General features: G+C 42.1%; 1 protein-coding gene across 2 annotated transcripts in view; it reads right to left on the minus strand.

Moving 5' to 3' along the window:
• Positions 1–19,801, minus strand: part of ZNF516 (zinc finger protein 516) — a 98,137-nt gene that overhangs the window by 4,979 nt on the left and 73,357 nt on the right. Inside the window, exons 3-6 of one of the 2 annotated variants that reach the window (XR_010431291.1) lie at positions 7,612–9,081; positions 2,752–2,856; positions 1,794–1,861; positions 1,199–1,429 (exon numbers count right to left, since the gene is read on the minus strand). Coding sequence is in view for 1 of the 2 variants with exons in the window: in XM_064658231.1 (XP_064514301.1) it covers positions 1,794–1,861; positions 2,752–2,856; positions 7,612–9,081 (1,643 nt within the window). In the remaining variant the exon portion in view is untranslated. The remainder of the gene's footprint in view (positions 1–1,198; positions 1,430–1,793; positions 1,862–2,751; positions 2,857–7,611; positions 9,082–19,801) is intronic. The other variant, XM_064658231.1, reaches the window with a different exon arrangement.

The following is a 19,801-nucleotide window of genomic DNA, read 5'->3' on the forward strand; positions in this document are numbered from 1 at the left end:
GAGACAAAGGCTGATACTGAGGAACAAACAAGACAAAAGAAAGGAAACTATCTCCTGGAGAAGTGATCATACTGCATTTTCTGTGGTAGCAATACCAACTGGCAAGAGATGAAGTGACTCGTGAAGCTAACCCCTCCTCAGAATTCTGCTATATTGAGACATGCTGTAATTTAATCAAATGCTCTGAAGACAGATTGACAAGGACTTAGACTGCAAGAGCAAGCTACATTTGCCATGGAAGGAGTTAGTCAATAAATTCTGGCATGACAGTAGTCTACAAAGACAAGATTGTGAGTAAATTTATCGTGCAGTAATATAACCTGAATTACAAAAAGAGTCCAGATGTGGTCTGAGCTGCCACATTTCCTTTTGGATAGATACGGCTATTTCAGAATTTTTTGGAAATGTATTTCCAACTTTGACCTTTTATTGTCTTCTAGAAGAAAGAAGCCCAGATGCCCTCAGAATCCGATCTCAACTACACATGAGAGAAAACCACAAACATGAAAAGATGAAAGAGCATTTTAAAAGATGCTTAAGTTTAATAAATCTACATTACTAAATTGGTGGAAACCAAAGACTAGCTGAGCTGGTTGGCAGAGCTGCAGTGTTTCACTGTCACTTTTACCATGTCTGTGTCTCTGCCATTCACTCCGTCTCTGTTATTGAGAGATGTGTCCTTGCACAATTTTATGCTTATCTAGCATCATGAGGAGGGCACTATAGAATAACTTTGCCGTTACTGTCCCATTAACGCAAAGCAAAGCAAACATTGCCCACAACAAGGAAGTGCTATGCCATCTTGAAAACTTTATGAGAATTGCTGGCCACTCCTATGGCTTGATGTTAACAAGATGCTCCTGTGGCAGAGGCTGGGTTCCCTACACAACCTTTGGGCCAGAAAGATGCAACTGCAACTGAGAAGGTCCTAAAAGCTTCCATGAAGGGTGCAGCATATGAACTAGGTGATGTGGTGGTGCCCAGTGAGGATGTTTATTCAGAAAGTAGAAACCAACGGCCAAAACCATCTAAGCATGGCCAAAACCACCTGCAATAGTTTAGTAAGAGACAGGAGGACGGGGGCTGCTGTAATGAAAAGTAAAGCTAAAAATGCAGATGAAAGGGAAAGTGAGTGATGCTGGAGGCAGTTTCACAATTAAAGAAAACTGTCCATGAGGAGGTGTGCCCTGAAACCCACCTGCCAAGCTACAAGATGGAGTAGAAAGGTCCAGGTTAAGACACTAGTCTCCAAAGATGTAAGATACATGAAACAAATTCAGTTTAATGATTTTCTCTGTAACTGAGAAGTGTTTGTTAAGACAGGAAACTGTATAGTAGAAACAGGAAAGCACACCAACACAGAGTCCACAGAAACTGGTGGATGAGAGCCTTTCAAAGGCCAGGTACTGCATATCAGGGTACAAATAATCTGAAAAATACAGACTAAACGTTAATTGTCTAGTGGCAGCAGAAAATGTGTTAGTTGTAAAATCAAATTTCTATCTCACGATTACATGTCACCGCACATTACAGAGTTACCTATCCCACCCAGTCCCCAGTAAGCCAGTAACATGTTTACTTAAACACTAACTACCTGCTTTACAATTAACTGACTCTCTATATAACAGATTCTGTTAAAATGCTTAAAAAATTTAAGAGTTAAAAATTAAGCAATACCATTATTATTTATACATGTTATAAAACAGTCAGTACTTTAGTGATGAGTATTACTGTGCAACTTTTTCCCAGCTACCACACTAAAAACCAAACATCCAATTAATTGTAAAACATACTTGTTTTGGAGCATCTGCAGAGGTGGTGTGAACTTCAGTACCTCGGAGTCCATTAGACTCAAATACCACTGTGGGAACAAGGGGGCTTGTTAACAGATGAACATTCAAGCTTCGTTAGTGTGTGTATATTATTTGAGACCATTACAGATTAACCACGTTCAAAAAAAGACACCAGCTACTAGCCTGTGGCCGGAAAATACCAATTTACCGTAACACTTACTGTAAGAGAGTGTGCTAATGGCAGCCTAGGGCCACTGCCCTTTTTAATTCAGACTTCAGCGCTGAAGAAAGCAATCACTGACAACATTAATTATCAGTATATGTGTAAAGGGACCCTCTTCTTGCATTACTTACCATTTGGCTTCTGTCATTTTGCATCAGACTGGCTTATGTATGCATCATTCACACTTTTGGGGAGGAACCCGCTAGTCTCACTATCTCATGCAATGCTCAGGAGGTCTCAAGGCACCAGTGGCTTTAGGCTCCTCCAGCCTCAACCACAGATTGTGTCAGGTTAAAAATGGCTGCTAGGGCTGACCAGTCTGAGGAAAAATCTTGTTTCCCACAAAAATGTTCCTGTCAACAGCAACGATGAGGCAAAACAAAGCCTTATGTTGTGCTGAAAGGGGTACTTTGATTTCAATTTGTGCTGGTGGCAACAGAATTCATTAGCATATTCATTTCTGAGTACCCTACTCTCTAATTAAAATAAAACATTTGCAAACAGAGTTATCTTAAATGCATTGCAATTTTATGGAGTTTGGGCAGGGATCAGGTAAGCAATATCTGGAGAACAAGAACAAAAGTCATAAAAAAAACCCCCTGTCTATTAGATTTAGGTATTGGAATTACTCAGGTTAACATGGGATGTGAAATGTAATTCTTGGTATTTTGTTAGCAGAATCTGAAAGCAGGCAAGCGGGAAAGGGAGAAAGAAAGAGCAAGTGTGAAAAGGTACCTGTGTGGGACCTCTGATGAGTCCTGAGGTGACTGGGTTGGGTAAAGCATTTTCCACATTCTCTGCAGACACAGTCTCCTTGGCGTGTTTGTGTCCTGAGCATCCCTGTAGTCAGGAGAGAGGGGGGGGAGAGGAAGGGGGGGTTGGGGGGGGGGAAAGAGGAGAGAGGAAAGTTGAGAAGAAAACATTATGCCAGAAGAAAACATCATTAGTATGTCTAATGTGTCATTATGTGAGGCTACCTTCAGGCCCTGGATGACAACTGTCAGCCTTCATCTAGGCACTGGCTGACAGGCCAGGCACACACAGGACTGCAAGAATGCATAAATTACATTGAATTAAAAAATGCTCCCCATGATGTGCCCGCACCAGGACTGGCATGTCAGGTGTGCGCTTTTCAGAGCAGCTGGATCCACTTCTCAGCCATCACCCAGCTTTGTCAAGCAGTACATCAGGCAAATCAAAGTGACTCCAGCGTGGCGGAGACAAGTCACATGGATAATAGGAAGTGAGTAGGACCAGAGCCCGACTGTCCCCCCCAGGCGGCAATACCTCAGAGACAAATGCAGAGTGAGCGGAGCCATCGCAGACTGATCAAACCTTTCGCCCCTGCCTACCTGCCTGCCGGTGCTGCTTTGACCCTGGACCTCTGAGGCACAGACGAAAGACATCTGTGAATGAAAGTGTCATTCCGGACATTTTGAGCTGGTAGCAGCGCAGCAGCCTTCCCCCAGCCCTGGGTAAACATGTTTTCTAGGCCATTAGCATTTGTGGAAAACCGCTCAAACCTCTCCTTTTTCTCCAAAGGTCAGTTTACAGCATCTGACTTAAAGGGCTGGTCTTTGTCTTTTTGCTGCTGATCAAAAAAGACACATTTGACTTTTATTGGGCTTTTTTACTATTAAAAAAAAATTATGTTTGAACATCATCTTTTCTATTTTGGTAAAACGCCCTCTTCGGAAGGAAAGAGTTGATGTTTCCAGTTGCCACTGGAATACTTTGGCTTTTAAAGAAATTCTGAGAGGGTTGTCAACAGAAGTGAAGTTTCAGCTTTTCTTTCATATTTCCCTCCCTGTTACAGCATTTAAAAAGAATAAAATTATGAACAAAAAAGTGGCAACCAAAACCCTCCACACAACTGAAAAATCAACTGCAGGATGCCAGAGGACTCATCCAAAATATGGATGCTGCACCTAAAGATGAATGGAAAAGAAGACAGCTGCCATTTACTCTGCTGTTATGACACCAAGCGTCCTGTCATGGTTTTCACCAGACCATATATTGGAAAGAAATGTCTTGCAAAAAAAAAAAAAAACACCAAAAAAACCTCCACAAAAACAAAACCACAAAAAACCCCAAACAAATGCCCCAATCACAAACTGTTCTTTTCTTTTATAATAGCACCTCCTGCAGATGGCAGCACAGTCTGTATAATATACTTGAACACTCCTGCTCCCAAGAATTAAGTTTCTGGGAATCAAATAGAAGATTGTGATTTTGGAGAAAATCCCCCTCAGGTATACCCAGCAACACAAACAAACAAAAATCTCAAAAAAATAATATTAAAAAAAAAGAATCACACATCAATGAGAGCCTTACTGTACTATAATGAGACAGATTTGCCTTGTAAGGCAGCCAAGATTAAAGCAGGTTTTCTGATCTATTACTAGCATTTTCCCCTCACTGGCCAGAACTGTAGCTGAAAACTTGAAAGCAAAAAGCTGAAGGAGCTGCCCTGAGAAACCAGGTGTAGCCTTTGCTGGACTGCCCCATGCCAACTACTGGACAGGCAGAGACTGGCAGAGCAGCTCCTATGAAGCCCAGGAGAGCTTCCTCAGGTCATCATTCTGACACCTCTGGAAAGAGATTCAATCCCTCTACAACCCACGTCTCCCTCTGTGGAAGGTGAATACACTTGTCTCAGCAGCCATTACGGACCCAATCCAACAGCCTTCATGGAAGCACTGCTCCCACCTGAGTCGTGCGTGAGGGAAGGTTGAGGATGCTGTTGTAAGCCAACATACCCTGTATGAATGCCGAAGATGAGTGGGTGTAAGACTTTCATCTAACCCCTCCCTAGCTCTCACTTTAAGGTAGTTATTCAAAAAGCAGGTGGAAAAAATGCGTCACTTCCAGGTATATTTGCCATTGTTGTATTTCCTAAGCAGCACCATAAGGCTTTTGATAGTTTAGAGCTTTGAGCCATGGGCATCACTGCCACAAGGCAATACCCCCCTGAGTCATCACTCAGGTTATCCTATACGTGAACAAAAGAGGCTGGATGACTACAGGTCTTAGCAAATTACAGGTAAACGAACATGACTATCTGAATGGGAGTTCCTGAGAAATCTATGCTCAAAGCTGGTCTCAAAGGAGACCCAGAGAAAGAGTGCATCTGCTGCCATAACCCAGCCTTTACTAATATGGCAATTCCTGTAAGTATCATGAACAAAATAAATAACCACTATTAAAGATAACAGTAAGATTCTCCCTACAAGCATTTGGGAAGATTGGGCAGTGTGAAACAAACTAACCTAAGTACAGCTAGCTTTGTGTTTGCAGCTGTATCACAACAGTACATACAACAACTCTCTTCCAAGGACAAACACTCCATTGAGGGAAAAACATGACAAACAGTATACCTAAGCAGGATTTTTGGTTGTCCTTCATGTCATGATTGCCATATTCACATTATGAGATTAAGGCTAAATTGTATGATGCATACTGACTCACAGGGCTCAGCCTATCTAGGGCCACATGTTATTTCAGACAAAGTTCAATTACCCTCCTCTTTTTTTTTTTTTTGGTAGGATCTTGTTCCTTTTGCCTGAAGCAACTTTTTATTTGAGTGCTATGAAAAACAGCCATCATGCCAAATGGTTTGGAGAAACATCAACAACCTGGAAGTTGTATATAAAATGAAGACAAGCTACATTAAAAAAAAAAAGAGGCTTCAAATTTTGAAAACTTGATTGCTGTAAAACACTTGGAATGAACGAAGAGGTTTCAAAGCAGAGATGGGCACTAAATAACTTCCAGTTAAAGTGTCTCTGGAAACCACTGCACAGCAAAAACGTTTTGCCAATAAAATCCCTCTTTTAAAAAGCAGGTAAAGAGAGACCTCTTTGGAAACCCTTCCCCTATTTTACTTTGTTCCAACAGTCATAATGAATTTTCTGATGCCTGCATTCAATAAGTCAGCTTCTAGTTCCTAGCTTTTACTGTTTTTCTCTATCCCTCCTAACACGGCTGGGAGCTCACTGTATCAGTAAGATTTTGCTGAGCAGGTTGACACAACGTAATATTAAATAACATCAAGGTAGGCACCCATATGAAGGTACCCCAAGTTGGTGGTGAATTCATTGGTATTTAGAGCAGGAAGTGAGCAGGGAGAAACTTTAGACAACATTCCTAGGCACTGGGAAAAAAAAACCCTGCAGTTTTAGAAACTGAGCATATCCTCTCCTGCTTTGTTAACAACAACCAGGAGCCTGGGGTTCGTTACAATCATCAGGTAGCCCCTAACCACTGCAAAATGATCTGCTCAATAAGTAACAGCTGCCCCCTACACAGCATTACTTGTTAAATGACTGAGCAAAGCTGACAACAGAGTGGCTTAAAGGTGCATCTCATGGGCTATGTTAGATAGATCTTGTCTTCCTGTCTTCTCCAAAAGGTCCTTCCACCAAGATCTGATCAAACATTATGGCTCCTTCCTTGCCTTACAGCTACCAGAGTGGTCAACTTTCACACACCTTCTGGGTGTCCTTAGACACCATAGCTGTCCTTAGACTACCAGCTTCCAAATGTCCTGGACTTCGTGCCACTTGCAAAATGGGGTCACAAGCTCCATTTCACACATACTTTTGACAAACCAGAGGGCATTATGTCTGGTAAGGACACTAGAACACCAGTCTGGGAGTTTATTTGCACAACTTCTACAAAGAGAAGAAAGGTATAAAAAACTGGGATGGTTTATAAATGGTGAGAGGTGAGACTTTGGCTCCCATTCTCCTCTCCTACAGACACACCTCCACCTCAAGTGTAGTCAATCAGCATGATTTTCAGTTTCCACTCAGACAAACTAATTCTGGCAGATCATCAGAAGAGTATGGTTTCAAATGTAAATACATAGATTTCTTTTTTTTTTTAACATGGCAGTTGAACTTTTTTAGTCCCTGAACTTTTAAACTGGCTATTTGCACAACTGACTTTTCTGCTTATGTGAATTAGCAGGCATGTATTCAGCCCTACCTCCTTTTAATTATAAACATACAAACAGATCAAAAGACTCATTTAAAAAATAGGTTGCAATCTTTGACATGGACAAGGAAGATCTTAAGACTTTTGTCAAGGAAGACAAAGGACAACGACAAGTGATTATTCCTCTCTGTTGTTGCAAGACTTGTTTGCAGACAAAATTGAACAAAACCTCCAAAATAACATCACAGATAAGCCCCAGAGGATGTTTATTTTGCCTGAAGCAAAAAGATGATGATGTGTGCCAGCACCAGCATATCAGGGAGATCTTCCAGTGACAGCACATCTGTGTAACTCTAGCCTGCTTTAAGCAAGAGGACAAAGGAACAGCAGTACTCCAGGTGGAACCAGATACATTTAACCTTGTGCACTGTGTGACAGAAATGTCACACAGTGCACAAGGGGGGATGCTGCAGTGTTAAGAGAGCAGTAAACAAACCTATTCAAGCCTATCCAGCAATGATAAAAACAATGAACTTGTAATCCCAACTGTTAAGGCAGAGAAGGGAAAAACTGGGAAACAGTATGTCGTGGCTCTGAATGAAGCAGGAACAAGCAAGCCTATGTCCTCAGCTGTGGAAGGGCTTGTAAAAATCTTACCTGTGTGATCCAGGGCAGGGCTGTTGGCACCACAGGTTTGGTACAATGAAGCAAGGTCCTTTGGAATGTATGTTTTAAAGATATTTAAAATGTCCAAATGTTTCTCATGCACATCTGATCCCACATCCTGTTTGCTGGAGTGTAAAGCTGGAGAAACTCCCACGGTACTAGGCTGGGGCTGCAGTACCGGGCTTGCTCGCGCTACCGCTGTGCAGTTCGCCAATGTCCTCATCTCATTCCCAGCCTTCATGTGAGACTCTCTCTGAGGCACTGCTGGCTCTTCATGTTTAGTGTACTGCTCACTTTTACACAGAGGATGATACTGCAGTGGTGGGTTGTATTTGGCCTTCACGGAGTCGGATGCACAGTGCTTACCTGGAGGGGCAAAACCGGTACTTCCCTGGGGAACCACATACTTCTCCACTTGCTTACTGTTTGTAGGCTGTGTGCTAGGCCTGGATATGACTGTTTGTGTAGGCGTTATGCTTCTACTATAGGTTCCCATTTGCATAAGTTTGGAATTTGCTTCATATTTACTTTTTTGTTGTGCTGCTATGCTGTACTGCTCCTGGGAATGGTTTAACTTGGGCTGTCTGTATCCATCCAGACCCGATAAGCGCGGACCACAGTGGCTGAAGGCATGACTGTCCTTTGACTGATGCGTACTACCAGACTTTGCAGTCATCCCAACAGAGAGAGAGCTGGTTTTGGAACCTGGCAATGCACTTGGCACTTGAGTACGTGTAAATCTGGCAATGGGCAAAGGCTGGCATTCCTTACCACCAAGAACAGGAGGGGGGCCAGTGCGCCCACTCCTTGCCAGAAAGACCAGGTTGTTTTTAATACTCTTGAATCCATTCTGTTGAACCCAAGGCGGTACCATCGAGTTACAGCTGATTTTGTGCAAAATTCTTTTGTGCATCCACAGGACTTCTGGGTAGTAGGTCTTGTGACTGCAGAAAGGACATGGGTAGACAATTAAAGCAGCCTGGAAGGATGTATTCAGATATTTATTGCATGAATTATCCCTTGTTGATTTTTCACTCAAATCGAGTGGAGCTACCTCTAGAGCTTCAGCACCTTTTTCTATCAGAGGATGCTCCCTGTGCAAGTCTAGCAAAGTTTTTCTAGCACGACTAGCCTGCACTTCAAGTGATGTTTTCAAGTCCATGACCACGTCTGAAGATGTCTGGCCCACACCCGAAGCAAAGCTAGCGATGTGACTGGAGTAAGGAAGCCCCTGGCTGTGATGAAATGCTGGCACCTTCATGTCTGCAGAACCTTGGTATTTCGAAAAGGGTTCCTTGATGACACTCTCCAGTGCTGACATCAGGGCAGGAATCTCTGGTTTAGATTCCCTGGCCTCATTTTCTCTGGCGTTGCGGCTTCCCAGCTTCGGGAGTTCATCCAACTGAGATGTTATCATTGGTGTTTCTTCTTCAGGAAAGTTGCAGTGGTATGGCTTTTCATCTGAATGGGACAAACAAAAAAAATCATTGTCATTTTACACAGAAAGGAGCTCAGAAGACAGAGCAGAATTCAATATTAGAATAAGATAGCAAGAGAAAAAGGAAATTTTGGTATTAGTTTTGCAATGACATGTTACAGACTAAATGTACTTTATAAGCAAGAAAATCTTGAAATAAGACACAACAGTTCAATTTACTTTTAAAGATGACTGCAGAGTCTGGATAAACTCTCTAATGCTGCGTGTTCATGACATTTTGAAGAAAAAACAATTCAATAACATACCCATGTTAAAATTCTGGGACTACGAGAAAAATAAACAAATCTGCAACCATTTAATGCTTTAACAAAAGCAAAGATAATGGAGCCAGATAAAACTGACCTAGTTAAAGGTCTGTCAGCGCTTCCATTACAAGCCCCTATTTTCAAAGGGTTTATAACTCAGCAATAAAAATTGGCTCCACACAGAAACCAAGCACATAAGCAGGTACAGCACACAGAATAAATTCCTAACTTAAGAGGGACTTTCGCAGTGGCCAAGTATAAAAGATGAGATATGGAGGATGTAAATTTTGATTTTTCAGTCCTTCAGTTTAAAGCAGATTTTTTTTTCCCTTGGTTTTTTTTGGTAACATATGCTCATGTTTGAAACAAACTTTAGGAAAATTTTGTGACTGCTTGATCCACTGAAAGATAAGGAATTAGACATTTCAGCCATTTAGATTACAGAATTCAAAACAGACTTTCAATTCTTCTCATTTTCTTCTTCACTTCTCAGCTCTCCAGAGTAAATTTATCTAACACATGTCCTGGAAAGGGAACACACTGGGCAGTAATTAAAACTGTTTAGGGTGAAAGAGAAGAGTAGGATTTGTTTTGCTGGGAGCATGGCTATGTCTGCTCGCTCTCCTGATTCCGATCTCTCAGAGCTGCTGATGAAGCCAATGAATCCCTCCAAATCAGTTCACAAATCAATTCCACAGAGATTTTCATCACAGCAGTAATGCTTACTGCACTGAATCCATTTAACATGTAACTGAATTGAATCATCTGACAAACTTTCAGTTTCAATTAACATGCAGTTAATGAGCCACTGCCAGGCAAGTGTAAGGAGACCGTGCTCCATCTAAAACATCACCAGTCCAAAGTGATCACTGCATCCATAGGAGGGGTGAGAAGGGGAAAGGAGTGAACTGCTCTAGAGCTGTGCATCCTCTCACATCAACTCATAAAAGCCAGTATTTCAGAAAATCAAGCGCCATTCACTACCGCAGTGCACTGCCACAGGCATTATTCTGCACAGTGCAATGGAAGAAGCATGTTCTTGGCTAGAGTTGCTCTGCAAATAAAGCCTTCTTTGCCCTCATCTTCAACTCAAGCAAAAAAATCTTTAAGTTTTTGTTTAATTCGAGGTAATTAGGTTAAAAATAACCCATAGGTTTGTAGCCTTTCAGGGCTGAATGCTCACTCTGCGAAGATCATTTTCCTTTCAAATTCTCTAAGGGGGTATATTCAGGGGGGAAAAAAACCCACAACCCAGAAACTTTTTTTTCCTGGGTTGCAGGGGGCAAGGTTTTGGGAAAGCACATGCCCAGCACTATTAACGAAATTTACCAAAATTACAGTTTGAAACAAAGACACTGCATGCAGTGGTGAAATCTGACACCGCACATCTGTGTTATTTTCAAACCATATCTGTCAAAACCCAAAATATCTGTGCTCTTAAATAAGATTTTAAGGCTTCTCTTTATGATCACAAGGAGTGGTTCCTTTTATCATTGTATTAAATAATAAAGCAAAGCAAAAACAAATCCTTTGGTTGTAGCAGTACTCAGTGGACAGTGAACCGACCTGCTGGCTACACTGAGCAGAGCGGGCAGAGGAGGGAAATGGGAGACCACTGCTAGTCCTGTTCCTGGGACTGCAGAGCTGGAAGGCTCCCCCTACTCCTTGGTCCACCTGTGCAGCCATGATGAAGGGGAGCATCAGCAGACACGTGCAACTCCCAGGTTGCTCTGCATATCTCAGATACTCCTTGATACTTTCTGACTCGGTCAAAATCCATGTACTGCGCTGTTTCAGCAGAGAGCAAGGTCAAACAGATTGTGATAGGTGGCATGTGTTAGGTCTGGGCTTGGTCTTTAGGTCTGGACTCTTTGATTTAGGTACTTGGGAGAGGAGGGAGGAGGAGAAAGCAGAGGGAGAGATCACAGTCCTATGTGCCCAAATAAAGCTGGGACTGCAAACTTTGAGGTGGTTACAGTCTTTTTGGCCCTATTTCTTTAGTGCAGCCAACAAAGAAAAAGGGATTTTCCAGGTGAAAAATGTAACACAAAGCAGGAAAACAAGAAAGGCATTTCTGAGGTATATCTAGGCCTGCAGTTGCCACAATGCTGAAGGCAGCTGTCAGTACATTATATGAAAATTTGTAAGGTTATTACAAAACATAGTTTCTAACATCTCTTCATAATGTCTTGCTAGATTCAATTCCTCTGATTCAATTCCACTAGAACAGTACTAAACATACTAGGAATAATCTTAAAGCTTAGATCAGGAGCCTCAATAGCAGTATTTGTGCTAATTGCTCAAGCTGCACTTCTTGCAAGAAAACCCAAAACCAAAAGAGAAACAATTTTCACCTGCAGGCCAACTCAGACTTCGTCATCAGTGCAAAACACACCCTATGCTTTTCCCCTAGCCCCATCCTGCTCTCCACCAGGGACCTGATACTACAGATACCAACAACCAGACTGCCACGTGCCATCCTTCCCATCATGGCAGGTGGTCCAGGCTGAGCAGTGAGAAGGTAGCAAAAGCCAGGTGGAGGAGGGGATGCAGGCAAGAGAAGAGAAGATGGTATGCAACCCAATAATATAGGTAAAGCCTTTTTAGAAAAATAGATTAAATTTATTTCTGTCTGCTTCCAGCCAATTGCCCCAGTTGAAAAGGTGTATTAACGATCCTTTTAAATCACTGGTATAAAATATTGTTCTAACCAGCGCAGTGCAGGTACTACTGTTACCAGAAACTTTTGAGATTTTATTATGGCCAGGTCAAAGCAAAAAGCCATGAATGAGATGCCTTCTGCTTGATCTCCAGAGACTATAATTCACATTACCCATTGAAAGAGTTCTTGGCTAAGCATCCTCTCACTTTTTATCCTACGGTCCCTGTCATCTCCTCGTATTTGCCTCAATTCCTTTGTTTCTTACCCAGAACAGCTGTTTATCTGTTGTACTTATGAGTGACAAAGGTCCTTTTACCATAAGTCTGAAGTGTTATGGCTTTTCTGTGTCAGAGATACCTGGATAAGAGCTAAAGCAGGGGAACATTCCAAGGTGCCCAGTTAGGAGGTAGTGGCTGCTGATGTTATCTCACGTCTTGGCCATAGCTTCAAATATCAACAGCACTGAATGCTACAGGAAAGCAAAGCGGGACAGTGCAAAGCACTTAACTATATGAAAGTCATTGTCTAGAAACACAAGAGCATTCAGGGATTTGAGAAGTTCTTCGGAAATATTCCTAAATGCCATCCCTCAGTGACTTGACTTTACACATGCAGATAAAAGTTTCTCCCCTCCTCCTGGCACACACATATCCCTCTTCTCTCTTTCTCCCCCTTACATGTGTAAACTCCCCTTGTTTTCTTCCCAGCCCTGTTTCTCCACAAAACCGAATTTCACAATGGGCTGCACAGCTGTTTTAATTCATGAGGCTTCCTATAAAGTAAACCAGGCTACAAGCCTGAGGACAATGAAACCGTGATTTCTATTCAGAAGAGCAAAACTGGCTAGAAATAGGCCCCTTTTCTGGCTAGTGTTATAGCACTAGGAATCTAAGGAAAAGGAGCAGATGTGATGTCCTTGAAATTTAGTAAACATTTGATAGTGATTTGCACTTTGAGATGAATGCTTTGGCTTGATTTGAAAACCGGCTGCAAATAAATCATGATAAAAGCAAAGGATAACACTGGAAGAAGCTGCAATATTGCTAAGACCTGTAATGGGTTCTATTTCACTTGATACTTTCTTTAATGATCCAGAAGAGACTCTAGTCAGCATGCTAACTTGAATCTCCAGGAAACATCACATTTGGAGAAGCTGCAAAAATGGGGACAAGGAAATAATGCACAGGGACTCAGAAAGAATAGAAATGCAGTCTCAAAATAATCAAATGAGATTCATTCTGGGAAAAAAAGCAGGTTAAGATAAGTGAAGGGAAATGATCCAAAAAACCCCATGCAGTGGGAGGGAAAAATCTGGGAAGCAGTAATGTTGAAAAAAACAGATGTTACAGTAGATGGTAAGTTAAATATGAGTGTACTAGATGAAGTTCTTCAACTCAGCTTTCACAAATAAAAGTAGCACTATAAAAATAAAACTACCCCTCTGAAGAAGACACATGATAGCCTTGCTGGTCACATTGTTTTGTATACATATATATATACATATAAAAAATATCTATACAAACATATACACACCATAGCAATGGGTACTATGTAAAAGTCCACAGTAAACACAAAACAGTGGGAAATGGCAGAGGAAAAAAGGAAAAAGCAGTATTGCAGCAGAAAATCAGGTCTTTTATCCTGTGAAAGGAAGGTCCAACAAAAAACAGTCTATGCCCCGAGAATATCTATGCAGATCTGCAATGACAGGTAAGTCAGAAGGAGTTCAGAGAACTGCCACAGAAAAGTAACCCACCAGAAAATAAAGACAAAGAGTTAAGTGTCCCTCACATTGCTGAGGGAAGATGGAAGGGTGACAGGTCAACGTTTGCAGCCTCCCCAGGAGTGCCAAGCTCCAGAAGAATTATGTCATCCTGAGCACTGGAGTCTATCAACAACAATCAAATACACCTGCATGCAGAAAAACTCATGATGAACAGAAAAAAAAAAACCAGCCTGATTATATACATTTCCAGCTTGCAGAATAAATGTCAAAGGAAGAGGTGAAACACCACTTGGTCTGTAGAACCTATACGGACAAAACATGGATTATCAATGCATAAAAACCCCTCCTTTTCACAGGGAGGCACAAAACATGACTTACTCCTTCCCGTGCTCTATCAGCAGAGCAAAGCAAAACCCCTTATAAGCATAAGACATATGCCAAAAACAGCCTTCCTTTCATACTAATTCCCTATGTGGTTATCTCAGAAAAGGACTCCTGGAGCATTCAACAGTGAGCCCACAACCCTCCTTAGCAGTAGGTTTATCCTCTTAGCATAGGGTCAGGCTGTTCAAAGAGACCTGGTATCTGTTTTGCAGAGGACGTCTCTTAAAAAAGCCATGGCCCCTGTTCTAACTGCCTGTGTGCCTAGTTTTTATACTCCACATGCTATCCGTCACCTCCCCTGCTTTCTGCTCCAGTTGCACCACTCAGCAGATCCCCAATGTGATGGCAAAGTGGGCGTGAGGTGAGAGACAACCCCTACAAACCCTGTTAGGTTTTCCTGCAGCACAAGGCCATTTGCCCCAGGGAGATACTAGGAAGAAAATGTTATGCTGTTTTTTTAGGAGATGCAGCTTCTCATCTGCAAAGCTCATCTTGCTTTACGTGTTGTTGTTAGATGTTTTCACAGGCTCCTACACCAGTTCCCCAATAATTCAGAAAAAAGAGATGACCAAGGATTACACTGGAGTACTCAGTACCGCAGGATGATATAAGTTAGCAGGTATGAGAGTGATACGGAAGGGCAGAAAGCACACAATCAACTAATATCCTTGCTTTCTCTTGGACTAATTTTAGAATTGACAGTGAGTGGTTTTGGCTGAGGTTTGAGGTTTTTAAACAGGGCAGAAACCCAACACAGCTCTTGATGCTGGCTGATACAGGTGGTTTATCAGTCAGCCAGCACACCCCACCCCACAGAGGTTTCCCTTTGGCTATGTGAGGTGGAAAGGGGAGTAAAGCCATTCCACACAGCACCCCTCTGGTACAGTTTGCATTCACGGTCTTCATTATCCTTTTCTACATGTTCATTTTCATGATCTTCATTATCCTTTTCTACATGTTCATTTTCATAGTTCCTAAAATGACTTCTCATTGACTTTTGAATTTCAAAATGCTTCTAATGCGCCCCAGTCTCCATTTGACTAATCTCTACAGCATTGTCCAGGAGGACACCTGCTACTTACGAAAACAAAACCCAAAGAGCTCTTACAATCCAGACAGCAAAAAACATGAATAGACAATCATCAAACTAATTTAATAAAGTTTATTCAATTCTGGACTGCACATATTGGGGATTTTTAATTATTTTAGAATATTAGTGTTATTATCATTAAAGATACTGCATTAGGTTTTGCATTTCAGAAAGAATCTGAAATGTCACCAAAGTAACTCAAAAAAAAGCACAAAATTTTTAGTTGATTAAATTTGAAACTTAACCTTTCAAGATGAGTGAAATCTGAATCTGAGAACAGTAATAGTATAGCACATAAAAGACCCCTTTCTACAAGGTATTCCCTAGCTCAGTAAAATCACAAATTCCTTTGCACAGGAGAAATGCTTCAGTTATGTCACACTTCAAAGATTTTCTTTTTTTCCCCCAAAAGAAAATGGAGGCCTGAAACCATCCGCACAGCCACAGATGCAAATGCCAGCAATGTTATTGGAATTTCAAGCACAATCAAGAGAATAGACACCAACAAAGTAACTAAGGAATAGGCTGGAAAGAGTGTCAAGTCCAAAATCTGTCAGACTGAAGTGCATGCTGTTACGTACTGAAGAACAAGCCTGAAAGTTCACAGTGAACTTTTTCTCTTCAGCTACTTGCATACAATGTTTTCTTGAAGAATATTTGGTTTTGTTGTTATCTAGGGTACTGATGCTACAAGCCTCCCAGAGGCCAACTGGCTGAAAGATCAGCTCCATGTACAAATTATTCCAGTATCCCCTCGCACAGGATCTTTTCATCACCCTCAGCTTCACACCAGTGCACATCAAGTCCAAAAAGCTTTGTGCTGAAGCCCAAACACAAACCCTCTTCTAAGGCAGGTGCTTTGCGATGTCTCCCAGGTATCAGCCCCTCCAGAGTCAACACAGACTTTCAGGTGAAGGAAGGAAAGCATCCACAGCAGAGCACATAATGAAGTGAAAGTGTAAATGTGGGTAAAATGGCTACTGCTGGCAGCTTGCCACAGACGTTTCCAGTGTTCACCACATCTCTCTGCATCTCCTCCTGGTATACAGGAATTCTGGGCAGTGGCAGAGCTTGTAATGACTTACTAATCCTTTCACCTGTGTATTTCTCACAGAGGTCCATGAAGGTATTCTCTGCCCAGAAGCGGGAGAAAAGCCCCATGAAATAACATGTACTTATCTGCAGGTGAAGCTGTAGATTCTGTTATCACAGCATTTCCAAGTGCCTTTTTCTCCCTTCATCCACACTAGATTGACCCAAGGGTAATGAAGAACTCAGTGGGGTTTTTGCTGCTTGAGAAGAAGGCTTGTCTTTTATCTAAAGAGCTGAAGGCAGGTGACCAGTCTGACAAGTCTCACAAAGCAAGGCTGCAACCAACACATTGGATCCCCATGCTGATGCCACATCCTGCTCGCATCTCCAGCACAGCCCCTTCTGGGACATGGGACTGGATTTCCCAGTGAGGGCCCACAGCCCCTCTTTGCCCTCTGAGCTTCAAGAGCATCCGGATGTCTTCCTATCTCACACAGGGCTGCGCCCACTACAGCCAGGCAAACCACAGCACCGAGACAACAGCACTTTTAGAAATACAGAAGGCACATATAGTCTTAGGACAGTTTTATTATCGGTGATAATGATGTTGTCTCTTCAACAAGTGGTCCACACTATGCACAGCTTTTGCAACCTTGTCCCCAGCTCACAAAACTTCAAACCAGCTTCTCTTCCTTTAGGAAATGTAAAGCCCAAGCACGTAAGTTGAAGCAGAAGAAAGGGTCCGTAACTCCCACTCATGGACTAAACCAGAGCAAAGACACTACACTGGCTTAAAATGTACACCATTTTAAGCACCTTCACAATTCCACATCACTGGACATGGAAAAGTCTGGCTCCTGGAAAGCAGTGCGGGAACAGTAACTACTTATCTAAAAACTGTGGGTAAAATGAAGGGAGAGAGAGGAGTACATACACAGAACCACTACAAAAACACATTGCAGAGACGGCTTGCCAAAATGAAAACCATACAATTTGGCATTGCCTTAAATGTTGCTGCTCATAATATACTTAAAGAAAATTATGGGATATAAAACCCCTGGAATGCTCTGCAAAATTAGGAAGTGATTAGGCCAGATGATACCAATTTGACTCTAACACAGCTTTGTCGTAATTCCCAGTTAATACAATACAGTATGAACTGGTCCAAAAGCTAGGCAGAGTACCTCCAGTATGCTCTGTAGCTGCTAGGCATTTCTCCATGTGTGGCCCTGCCTGTGAAGTTTGGTGCAGGTAGAAGGAGGAAAAAGAAAGGGTATAAGACCATTAACACAGCAGGATACATAATTAAATTCGAGAGGGTTGGATTTGGGTAAGGGCTGTTGTGTTTCTTTGGATATTGGTTCTTTTTTTTGTTTAAGGCACAGAAAGAGAAGTGCAATTGGCTTTGATGCATCAAAAATACTTGTAGAGGAGATGGAAAATTATGACTCAGGTTTTTTTAAGCAAGTGGCAGCCTGCCTGTATAGCCCCTCCAAACATAGACCCAAACAGTTGTAAATCTTCCCGGAGATTTTCCCTTTCATTCCGATAGTGATATTTGCCACAATGTCTGCTCCACAGCGTCTTCTTGACCACCACCTGTTCCTCCTCCTTCAAGTGCATTAAGGAGAAAGGCTTTGCATGCCAAGACTGTGGACTGGCAGCCATCCCATACAGCTTAACATTCCTCATCCGATATTTCATTTCTCCTATCATTTGTTAAGCATGGGTAGCATATTGCCATACATCATAAAGTCCTTTACTACAGCTACTCAGTCTAAAAACAGAGGGTACAGCTGTGCTGTCAGCTAGCATTCTGAAGAAATACCTAAGCTACAGCCGGCAAGCCCAGCGTGGTAACAGAGGTAACAGTTACGGAAATAAGGAGCTCTGCATGACCTAATTTACCTTGTTTCTCCTGCTGAAGGCCACGCTACCATGGCTGGTGGCTCTGTTAACAGACTTAAGGCAGTCAAGAATCTCTACTGTGCATGCCCACCACATAAAATACAGTAGCACATGACAGAAAGGGGAACTTGGATTCTAAGTATTACAAGAATTTTAAGATTCATTAGTTATACAGTACTTGGACAGAAAATCTGCTTTGTTGTGCAAATGTTTATTCAGTCCTTCATTGGAAATAGGACTTTGAAAAGAGAATGGAAGAAAATAGGGCTGGAATAAGAAAAGAAGCAAACTATATCAAATCCAGGACACAGGCTAGATAGACTGAATTATGATTATACGACCATCACTGAAAACTGGATGCCCTTGGTAAGGGGTGGCACTGCTGTATCATCATTAGCACTGTTACACGGTGCTGCAAGGAAGCAGCAGGAGATGAGGGGCTGAGCCCTGCTACCTTGAGGAAACTCTGCAGAAGGCTCTAAGCTACTGACAGATCAAAAGTTGATTTGAACAGCTCTGCTCTGGATGGACCAAAGGGAAGCGGAGCTCCTGAGAAAGATGTGACTGCAGGCTGTGACTGTGACACACAACCTGCAGTTCTGAGCCAAAGGCCTCAAGAGAAGAGGCTGGAGGTCCTTCCTGCCAGACATAGCTCCCCTGCAACCACCCTCTGGCTCACCACTGGCAGCGTTTGCTCCTATTGACTGGACAGGACAGGGGTATTCGCAAGTTGGTTAATTGCTAGGTAAGCAGCCTTTCCTTTCGCCTTCCCTTTCTTTCCAGTGTCCTCCCTTAAGTTAACAATAACTACAGAAGGCACTTCCAGCAAAGTAAACAGCCTTTCAGACCTGGCTTGAAACAACTCTGTGACAGCCTTATGCAGATCACTAAAGACATCAGCCATTTACTGGCAACTTCCATAATCCCCTTGAAGAGCTAATAGACAAAGCAAGCTGGAACATACTGCCACCAGCACAGCAGCAGAAAGGGCAGCTGTCTTCAGGCAAAATGCGCTCTAAAAGGGATTTGGAGCTTTAGCATTTTTCCTGACACTTTTCCTTTTATAGCGAGAGATAAATTTGAGAGCTCGAGAAAACACCAAAGTTCTGGGCTCGCTTAAATTCTTACTTTTTAAAGTCCTACTAATCTGAAAAATGAGTGTGGCGGGGGAAGTAACTTTCAAGATGTCATTTAAAAGATAAAATAAATAAATAAAAGCATCTATTAATCTCTGGTGGAAGAGACAGAGGAAGTCTTCTGTTTGGGAAGGAAGTCAGATGAGAGTCATCCCAGGGTGTGTGATGTAACTCAGAAAGGTCAGGAGACAAGAGGATGTCTCAAAGACGGTATTGAAAAAAGAAAAACCAGCTGTAAACGTGTTTTAATGAATCTTTCAAATAATAGAAACTTTGTTATGCTAAAGGAGGATGGGGAAGAGAAATCAAATCCATTTGAAAAATGGCAACAGAAACACATCACTTTTAAAATAAGCTTCACAGACAACAAAACAGTAATTCTGCACCTGTGAGCCATGATTATTTATATCACCCACTCATTTTAATAACAGTTGTGTGAAAATGCTAAAACATTATTAAATCTGAAACTAACTACTGCACGTACTGCATAGGAAGCTTCT

The sequence above is a fragment of the Pseudopipra pipra genome, chromosome 1 (assembly GCF_036250125.1).
Source record: "Pseudopipra pipra isolate bDixPip1 chromosome 1, bDixPip1.hap1, whole genome shotgun sequence".
Taxonomy (NCBI): Eukaryota; Metazoa; Chordata; class Aves; order Passeriformes; family Pipridae; genus Pseudopipra; species Pseudopipra pipra.